The 11121-nt window shown below is 26.1% G+C and overlaps 1 protein-coding gene across 2 annotated transcripts; it reads left to right on the forward strand.

The window, feature by feature from the left end:
* Positions 1-2076: 2076 nt before the first annotated feature.
* Positions 2077-10865, forward strand: LOC135931197 (uncharacterized). Of its 2 annotated transcripts, none has more exons than XM_065468140.1 (8): positions 2077-2159; positions 2205-2240; positions 8400-8505; positions 8579-9908; positions 10012-10254; positions 10323-10470; positions 10533-10586; positions 10632-10865. In XM_065468140.1, the coding sequence occupies exons 1-8, from the start codon at positions 2126-2128 to the stop codon at positions 10748-10750; spliced, it is 2070 nt and encodes a 689-aa protein (XP_065324212.1). In that variant the 5' UTR covers positions 2077-2125; the 3' UTR covers positions 10751-10865. The 2 variants fall into 2 exon arrangements, with proteins under 2 accessions (XP_065324212.1, XP_065324211.1); XM_065468139.1 differs by having other exon boundaries at positions 2078-2159; positions 10009-10254.
* Positions 10866-11121: the final 256 nt, after the last annotated feature.

Here is an 11121-nt window from a genome sequence, read left to right on the forward strand (position 1 = left end):
ATAAGGGATTGGTTTTGTTGTTTTTATTTTATTAGAAATTTACAAAAATAAAAAGTTTCTGGAGGTATAATATTATATTTTATTTATTTTGTTATTTTTTTATAATATTTTCTATTTTTTATTTTTTATTATTAATTTAATTGTTTATATTTTTATTAATAATTCCTCAAGATAATAAAAAAAAATATTAAATAATTTAAACTATTTTTAGTTCATATATTATATTTTTCTAAATCTCTAAAATAATAAATTCTTATTCTTATAATTTGTTAACACCTAGCTGGCACCTAATTAAGGGAGTGGGGGAAATAATTTTATTTTTTTGGATATAAAATTTATTTTTTTATTTAATTTTTTTTTATACTACGTGGGGGGGGGGGGGGGGCATTTTATTTTACTTTTAAATAAAGATATTAATTTTTAGAATATACTCATGGAAAAAAATATTAATTTTTAGAATGTAGGGAAGACCATATTTTTATTTAGATTTTTTTTAATTGTAGAATTTTAATTCATGATTTATATTAAAGATCAGAACAATATTTCAGGAAAAAAATAGTTTGGGGTTCATAAATAGGATTTTTTTAAAAAAATATATATTATTAAATATCTTAATCTTCAAAATTAGCCTCGTAATTAGCTAATCGATTATGTCTAACACTATTCTTGAAGATTATAATTTTCCATATTTAAATCAGAAAAGAGCTCAGGCAATAATAAATAAGATAATTTCCATGCATAACGTTTTTTTCAAACGATTTTTGGATAATGTTACGAGGAATTCTTTATTTGCAAACAAAGGATAATAATTTTAGGAATTTCGATTAAGTTCATGTTATCAAAATTTCCGTTAAATAGAGTTTAAAATTCCTGAACTTGAATTAAACCCTAATTTGACAATCTAGCAAATATTTTTCTCTTATTATTGTACAAAAGTTAAAAATAAAATGTTAAGATCTAAACATGCCCATTAAGAGAAATGCGATGGTCAAAAATTTTATACCAGTAACCATATTTATTTTTTACCCCCGCTCCCAAGTCAAACTTATATACGCCATATTAAGGTAGAACTAGACTTATTTGATACCCATCCATCATATCAATATTTGGTGCTGATAAAATTAATCCTAACCTACGTACGTAGTAATTGTCATAGAGAAGTGGCTCTTGGTTTGTTAATTATTCAATAGTTCTAATTAGCTATCTATTGATGCCTCCAATAATCATATATTATATACCTTAATAAGGTCAAGAAAAACTTAAAATATATGGTTGTGCTTGGGGTTAGTGCTCATAGCGAGTTTAGTCGTTTTTTAGACTCAAGCCACGGATAGGAGTTTTATACAATTAATCAATAAATAACAGTTATATAAGCAATCGAGTTCATAAAATTCAATAAACTATTTATAGAGTACACGACTAAAGTTCAAAACTCGAATCGTAAAAATGTCGACTAATCGACTCAAAACTCGACTTGAGTCGTAGTTAAGCCGACTCGGCTGAGTCTTTTAACAACACTACATTAAATTAATCCAAATATCTCGCTCAAAAATCTTCAAAGAAGATCTTTTGTACAACTCTGGTTATTATTGTTTATAAATACGAAATAAATATTAAATCCTATCCTAATAAAAATATAAATCTGGCATACCTAAGTAATGAATATAATTATTAATTCCAATAATAATCTCACTAGCAAGATATTTTAATTTTATACGAATATAATATGTAATTTTTCTTCGGATATAGAATTGCTTAGATATAGATCAGTTCTTATTAATTTGCATAAGCTGGCAGGCTCTGTATAAAACAATTAAATAATTTCTCCATTTAATTTTTTTATAAATAATTCTACATTAAAGCAATAAATTTATTGATTTTTTACTATTGTATTTAGCTAAGCTATTTCAGGTAATATTATAAAAATGATTTTATATTGAAATTTATCTTTATCAGACTCAAGGGTTTAAAGAATACTTATAATAATTTGAATAGTATTGTGTATATGTATAATATATCCAATATATTTTATAAATATATTAATTAATTAGTAATTGCAAATGAATCATGTTAACATTTATTTTATTCTAGGGTTTCTTCACAATCTCGCATCGCATATGGATGGATGACAATGGAAATTAATGAGATTCGAGTTATTGGTATGAGATCTGCGAATATATAATTTAAATAATGTTGTATTTTAGTGTGCGAAGCTAAAAATCTGAAAGGAAAGAAAAAAGGTAATTTTAATGCATTTTTCTTATATATTTTGAAATTTTGCCTTTATAAATATAATAAATAATTTAAAATAATTCAATTATACGAGTTATTGGATGTCTGATCTGCTATATAAGTAACATTTATTAGCCCTGATTGTTTTCTTTTAAATCAGTCTTTTAATTAAGTTACAATGAGAGATATGGGTTATTTATTAATTAAATAGTTATAATATGATTATATATTGTTTAGAAAACTATATTTATATGCATAATAAAATTTAGTATGTACGATTTCAGCAAAAGTAATATATAATTTATTGTATATAGTAGTGTTGTTAAAAAGCCTGATTCAAGTCTACCTTCAAAAAAGGCCCAATTAAGATTTTAGCCAAAATAATACTATGTAAACCTCGAGATTTGTTTAAAAGATGTCCAAATCTTTTTGCCATTTGTGAACCAAATCTCTAGGTTTACATAATAATATTTTGGTTATGATCTTAATTGAGCTGTTTATTAAAATCCACTCGAATTGGGATTTTTAACAACAATGGTGTACAGGAATAATCCACCAGCTATTACTTTGTATAGATAATTAACATGTTACCTTTTTGAAGATTTATTATTTTATATTAAATTTTTATAAAGATTAATTGTATATTTATACCCTCATTAAATCTATCATAATGATATGCATTGGGCCTAATTTTTCAAGCCTGGCCCTGCCCGAAATTTTTTTAAAAAAGATTTGCCGGCCTGGCTCGAACCTGGAATTTTTTTAAAAAAGTTTTGCCAGCCCAACCCGAACCCGATTTTTTTTAAAAAAAAATTTACTGGTCCAGTCCGAATTGATTTAAATAAAGAAATTAATTTTTATAATTACTCAAAATTAAAGAGATATGTTATATGTCATTTAGTTTCAATAAATAAAATCAAATATTTTTATTTTACATAGGGCCGGGCCTAACTTAGCAGATCTCTAATTGTTATACCTTTTTTTTATCTCATTAATTATAGACACCTGCAACTTTTTAAAGATATGAAGGTGATTTCTTTGCATGTGATTTATATATTTGATTGATCTATATTTAGTTTTTGAACAACCAATTTATTTTAGTTATTTTGTTTAAAACCAAATGAGTGGATCCCTTAATTGGGGACTAAGATTGCAGGAAATGAATTTAAAAAAAGGAATGGAATGTTCCCTTTTGTGATTATTTTTATTTAACAATTAAAGTATTTCCTTTTGTTAGTTGTTCTTTTCAAATATACCTACAAAAATATGAATCAAAACAATAATTTACTTCATATTTTTTAAATAAAATTGCATAATTATATTTTTGAATTTTATAAATTAAAACATTATTTTATTATCGAATATTGGATTCAAAAATAGAAAAAAAAGTCATATAGTATAGATGTGGAAATAATAAAAAAATGAAAGTTCTCTGTTAAATACCCAATAATTTTGAATATTTATGATAATTTTTAATGATTTTGTCAAATACTAAATAAAAAATGATTTGACAAATAAAATATTTTCCTTATTTGAATTTTTAAATAAATAATTTTGTTATGCATATTCATTCAATTTTTATTTCATTCATCTATTCTATTATAATTTTACATTCAATTACATAATAATTAGGGATGTACTGACATTTTTTATTGGGTTGGATTGGGCCAATATGTCACCCATTTTAAAATATCGGTTATTGGCCAATAAATAAAATTGAAATACATTTTTATATTTATTTATTAATAATTAATTATTAAACATTGTGCCATATTGTTATTTTTTTATGCAACCTGTTTATAAAAGTGTGTGATAACTCTTCAGAATCAGTTTTTAGTGAAGCTGGTGATATTGATAGTCCCCAACACCACAGCCTCTGATAAATTGGAAATTTTGATATTTCTAAAAAGAAACCTTCCATATATTTATTTTAAATATTTATTTCAAATTTTATAATATATTTGTTTATTATTTATTATGTAAATAGATAAATGTTATTACTTATTATATAAATAAGTGATTTATCAATAAAAATATTTTATATACTTTTAGAATTGAATTGAATATAAACTATAACTGATCATTATAATATATTTAAATGATATATGTTATGGTATAGTTAAATTATAGATGTTATACTAATAAAAATTATATTAAAATTTAAAACCATTGATAAGATATGATATTGAATTGGTAATCAGCCGATATCAATTTAATATGGGATTGGATCAGCCACCAAAAGATGGTATCAGTACACCCCTAATAATAATTAATTTCCTTTGATAACAACAACATTTTGGGGAATTAGAAAATACTATATGAACACAACACTCAAAGGAAATCATAATGATTGAAGAATCTCATTTGGGCTAACCTTTGCGCCTAGATTTATATATAGATTATTAGCTGAAAGATTGTCAATTACTGGACTTTATAGTTTATATTAACTATGTCATCATGTAACATTTCATCAATCATAAAGCAGTTTTAAAGTTGTTACAGGGAGTAGACTTTAAAACAACACTGGATAAAATAAAAAATTTACAATATACTGTTTTGTTTTTAAGGGATATTGATATAATCAGAATTTTTCTGAGACAAGAAAAAGTCAAAGCGATTTGGAAGAATGGGCCCATACTGATAGTGATTTTTTTAAATCTCCACACTCAATGATTAATTTAACAATTGAATTGTTCAAAATTTATTAAAAATACTTTTTATCTTAAGATTTTGATATGAAGAAATTGATTATCGAGAAAAGAAGACAAACACTAACCTTAAAATTTGCAGAAGAAAAAAATACAAATCAAACCTTTTTATCCTCACATTGGCTCCAACTATCTTAAATGTGGAGCTGGGATATTTATTTTTGAAAAAATAAACATTTAATTGCTTCCCTGTTTAAACTCTACACTTCATCATTGTAATATATGATATCGAATGGGCATACCTTGTAAAGATGGTTGTCACTTGTTCCTGCAGTTTAAATTTTTTTAAAAAAATTTCGAGCCCTTGAATACCCATTTTCTTTCTAATTGCACCAGTAATTTTAAAATAATTTTTTGGAGATGAATTTGCATGGCAATATTTTGGCTCGATCTTATCTGTATATAGCAATTTAAATAAAGTGATAAAAAAAATGAAGTAAAATGTAAATTAGTGTCAGTAAAGAGTTCAATGAATCATATAAAAAAATAACTCAATATTATCCCCAAACTATTTTACAATTTATTGAAAAAAGGTATAACTTTTATGACAATAAATATAAATAGCTCTATAGTCAAAAATGGCGATTTACCCCTTCAAAAAATAGATAAAAATTTTTTGAAAATTTATATACAACCAAGCCTTATTAAAGTTAAACCGTTCTTATTTTTCAATTTCTCGTTCAAATGTCTCTACTGAGCATTTTAGGTTTTAATGAATAAATCATAAAGAAAAAATCGTTCTTAATCATTTGAATTATTTAGAATTTATTTCACACAAACGCATTATTTTAAATGTAATAACGTTTATCCCGCGTAATCCCTTTTTAATAATTTAATCTTCCGCCATAAATTTTATTGGATATATTTACTCCACATCCTTGAAGGCCTTTGGTCGACTACTTTTTGGAGGCAAATTTATTAGTGGAAGGGGGGGGGGGTTAGGATTTCGAGTTTCCGACTTTTGATTTTTACTACAATATGATTGATCAATTTATATAAAACAATTTACGAAATACAAAATGAAAGAAGTATGAAAAAACACCAAAGCTGGGATTAATTTTTTTTATAAATTTAATCCGGGCGAGGCTTGAAAATGGATTTTATCAAAAAAATCTGGGGTGGGCCTAAGAAATCGACATCGGCAGGTCTCTGATTTATCTAGTCGTCGAATGAGTATTAAAGTGTTTTATATTCCACCCATTTATAATTTCAATGAAATTACTATTTACTTGATACCATTAAATATTGACAAAGTTGTTAAGGAGCGCTCCTTATAGGGTTGGAGTGCAAATTTAATGTATAAATTACATTTTTTAAATATTACAAATCTATTTATTTGTTATTTAAATTCAATAAAAATGAAATTCTATTTTATTTAAATTTATGCTATATTAAATGTTGAGCCGAGTTTTATATTGGTTTTTCATCTAATCAATTATTAAAAATCAAGTTTTTTTTTCTTTTGATATTGAAAATTGTAAGTCATATTTATATTCATTTTATATATAATAAAAAATAGTTTTTTATATTATGAATCCAGACGAATAATTATCTATTTAAATAACTTTATTGCAGATTTTCAAGTTTTTAATGATGAAAATATCATTTCGGCTATTATCCATCCTGCATTCAAATTAAATTGGGAATGGATAAAAAATGCCCAAAATATGGAACTAAAATACAAATTAATTAATTTTTTAAGAAAACAAATTCCTGATGCAAAAATAGCTACTAGTTCACGGGAACCCTGCGATGATTTGGATGATTCTTTTGGATTCCATGAAAATGATCATCGATAATATATTGGACAAATATTTTTTTAATAATGATATTACTATTTTTGATAAATTTCCTGAATTAAAAAATATTTTTATAAAATACAATACCCCGCTTCCCTCTAGTGCTCCTGTTTAGTATTGCTAAACAGGTTTTATGGGAGAGGCGTGGATGTTTGTTGGATTCAAATTTAGAAAATATTTTACTTTTAAACGTTAATAAAAGATTATAAATATTTTGATATATTATTTAATATAAATAAAATTTTTTTGATAAAAAAATATGATTTTGTTTCGTGTACTTTCTAAAAAAGATTAAAATCAAAAGAGCGGCTATAAGGTGGACACTCTATTACTTGTAGCGTGAGCTAGCTACTTTTAAAAAGGAATGTTGACAACTCTGAATATTGATATCGATAACAATATTAATTTTTAGCATTCTAACTTAAACCGCCATTTCTATACATAAATTATATATGTTAGCGGTAATGTTTTATTTTTTCAACTTAAATCATTTTCTGAGCGGGTTTTTTTAATTTAAAAATCTGATTTTGTAGATATATTTCCATCATGTTTGAAATTCTCATCTTACGAATTGTATTTGAGTCATTTATGATTCATATAAAAAATATATAGAAAATCGAATATAAATTATATTAACAGGTTAATGACAAAATTGTCTGATTTTCATAGGGTAGGTATTCCAAACATGGTGGAAAACATTTCCGATAAAATCAGGTAAATATGATTTAAAGTTGTAAAAATAACACATTGTCGGTAAAAACACAATCACTTATATATATATTTTAAATCTAAATTTTATTTTTAAATTTGATAATGAAATCCATCTAACAAAGTTAGATTGAATTCTTTTTATATAAAATAAAATCCTTATATTTTACAATCATTAAAATGAATAAAATATTATAGTATCCGATAAGGGTTAGCCCAAAACGGTTAAACCGGTATTAACCGTTATTATTTCCCAAACTATACAAAATTTGTCATTCGAGCCTCTAAAAATGTCACGAACCGGTTTGAACCTTTGATATTTTAAGTCTTTCAGTTTTGACTAAAAAGCATTATTAATTATTTTTAGGTATTTTTCTATATTGCTATTTGACCGTGCCAGCTACCCAAGTTAGCATATAGAAGTGTATTCAGCCCTAAAATTTATTCTTCCTCCTTATAGATATAATTAGACAGATGAGAATCGTGATAATATTTTATTTCTTTATATATGATTCGTATTTTTAGAGAATAAGTGATAAATTTAAAAAATATTCTTTTTTTTGTATACATAATTCTAATACGCTTGTATGCGAAAAGGTCTGAAACTGGTTTAAAGTTACGGGAAATTATATTTTTGCGAACCGAACCTAAACTGTTATTTTTATCTGAGCCGAAGCGATATTTGTTAGTGTTATTTCTGACTTGTTTTAAATGTTAATAAATATCTTATTAATTCGAGTAAAAATAAATGTATATCAAAAAATCGATAATATATACATTTATATTTGAAAAAATTAATAAATTACTCCTATTAAATCAAAAATATTTTAAGCGATCTGTAATATCGAATTAATTTATTAAAATATATTTTTAAAAATCGCATATTCAATATTTTCAAGAGCTATAATTTTAATAGACCTGTATTTATATATATATTTATCAAAATATTCAGATCAATGTCGGGCATCTGTTATATTTGGAATTGGAAATGATAAATTTAGGACTTCAATTATCGATGAGCCATCTGGGAATATTGTTTGGAACGAAGAACAGACAATGTAAAAATAAAAAAATGTTTATTTTAATTTTTTTTCCCGTAATTTTTTCTCTTTTCATTTTACAAAATTACAGAAAAGTTGTCAATAATAATTCGCACTCTAGTAGATCGATGAAATCCCAATTAGATGGTTCTTTAAAAGGATACAAACCATTGATATTTACGGTAATGGACAAGACGCATGTTATCGGAAAAGTTTTTGTACCTTTAGCCAAATTAACGCCCACTTTGAAAAGATACACTTCTCAAATACAATTGGAAGAAAAAATGTGGTCTTCCCTCGAAGGCAGTGAAAAAATATCTGAAGATACACTGAACGCTCACAAAAATGCGCCTTTGCTCATATATGAAGCTCTGATAACCAAATATCACATCAACAGCACAAAAGCCAAAGATTTAAATCACTCACGTCACGTGGCTCTGAATGATACCAAACAACTTCCAAAGAACTTAAATAACGATCGAATTGACAAGACCAAATCTCTCAAGAGGTCGTCACCCAATGAGATGTTCCGATATAATGATATATCACTTATGTCCCATAAAGACGGGTCCGATATACCCCGGATCTCTCATTTTGAAAATGACATTAACACCGATAACACATCTTTAAAAGAGGATAATAAAGATAATCCCGAAAAGAATCCATTTAATGTTCACAACGACGATTCCAGCTTAGCCACTTTTTTAAATCCCAACAATGATAATCAAAAGAAATCAAATTCCTTAACGAGAGTTCTCGGGCAGTTAGGGTCAGTAGGAGGTCCCTTCGCTTCTAGAAGCCCTCACTCCTTTGGCGATTTTAAAGTGGACAAGAAGAAAGAATCTCACAGAAGAAATTACTCCTCTTCTAATGCATCCACTTTTTCCGTTTCCTCGTCTTCCACCACAAATAAAGAAAGCAAATTAGCCGGCATATCGTCAGCTATAGCCCATTCTTCTTTTTCCAACGTCGTGAAATCTTTCTTCACAACTGGAGAAGATAGAGATAAGGATATAGAACGTGATACTTCTATAAGCGGTAATATAAGTAAATCCGGGTTGGAGGATTTAAGTGATCATTACTTCGATGCCACAAAAATTAATGGAAATATCAAGGACCTCCAGGAATGTGATATTTCTAAAAATCCTATAATAAGTGGCGTTTCTCCGATGGAAGCTGCTATAAATGTGGAAACCAAAATAATTATAAGGGGTCAGAATTTGGGACTGTACAAAGAAGATATATTATCGGTTCATGTATGTAGTGTGGAATGCTTACGCTCTTTGCATTATTTTGCCCCTTACAAAATTTCCGTGTTACTTCATCCTGACTCGACATGTGTTGGAGTGGGGGAAATTTTGATGGTAACAAAATCTGGTGGAACTAGCCGGTGTTTAGTAAAATTTCGAATATATGACCCGGTAAATGCGGTTATGACATTTTAAAAATTGATAAAAAAAAATTTCAGCCCAATTTCTTATATATTAATATTGCAATTAATATGTTTTATACTTTTAAAAGAAGAGCGCAGCTCAAATATCTGACGAAAACGTAAATGCTGAAAAGAATATTTCCGGTTGTAATAAGCTTGTATCCAAAGATCTTGAAAATTCGCGCAACAATTTATCAGTGTGCGGTTATGGTGGATTATACTACCTCGATTTGATGAAACAAAATATGACGTATAACGATACTAACCAACAGCCTACTACATTTAGTTCCACCTTTACTCCAATTAATGCTGCACATAACAATGTCAACGAACAAGTTTTTTTTAATAAAAATAATATAATATTCGTTAACAAACCTTTATTTATATTTATTTTGAATTAAAGAATACAAGCAAATTAGAAAATATCGGACCTCAAAATAATCCTTTCAACAACATTATTAATTTTATTCGGCAAGAAAATAAAGAATGTCATTATGTCCCAGCTAAATCTATTAAACCAACTACGCTTGATTTGTATTCATTGGAAAATTGTATTTTTTTAAAAAAAACTTAAAATTGAAAATTTCATTTTACGTATTTACATTCTTAAAAGGTTCGCACGATGGCTTAATTGGCGAAATATATAATTTGAGGAAGCACATTGAAGGTTTAAAAGTCTACTTTATCCTTATCTTACATGATTCTATAACAGATTTGACAATGGAAAACAAATTAATGAGGTATTACGTTGATTCATTAGTGCTAAGGGTAATGGAGGTGTGTCCTGAACATCTAGAAAAATCTCGATTCAATCCAAAAAGACAACTTTAAAATTTTGCATTAGACAAATCAAAGAGCTACCAAATATTATCGTGCAATTTTTTAAATATAGGATTTATAGTTATATTTTAAAGTCTTCCATTTAAGACATTTACTAAAAATAATAAATAGCATTTTTAAAAATTATTAATTTTACTTTATTCTATATTTTGGTTTATATATTTATCGAAATGTGATAATAATATGGATTAATTTAGCAAATTTAACCTATTTAATTATACCTATTTAAAATATCAACCTTAAAATTAATTTATTAAACCTAATAAAATAGTAATTTATTTTTTAATTATTTGACCTTTGAATCATGCTATAATATCTAAACCAGCCATATTGTTTTCAATTTTAACTGATAACAACCATAA

This window comes from Gordionus sp. m RMFG-2023, chromosome 1 (assembly GCF_954871325.1).
Source record: "Gordionus sp. m RMFG-2023 chromosome 1, tfGorSpeb1-WG-v2, whole genome shotgun sequence".
Lineage (NCBI taxonomy): Eukaryota > Metazoa > Nematomorpha > Gordioida > Chordodea > Parachordodidae > Gordionus > Gordionus sp. m RMFG-2023.

Coding starts and splice junctions, on each gene's coding strand:
- LOC135931197 (XM_065468139.1), top strand. CDS start 2,126: ATGACAATGGAAATTAATGAGATTCGAGTTATTG. Junction 2,241..8,399: donor TCTGAAAGGAAAGAAAAAAG/GTAATTTTAATG, acceptor CAAAATATTCAG/ATCAATGTCGGGCATCTGTT. Junction 10,255..10,322: donor ATAACAATGTCAACGAACAA/GTTTTTTTTAAT, acceptor TTTGAATTAAAG/AATACAAGCAAATTAGAAAA.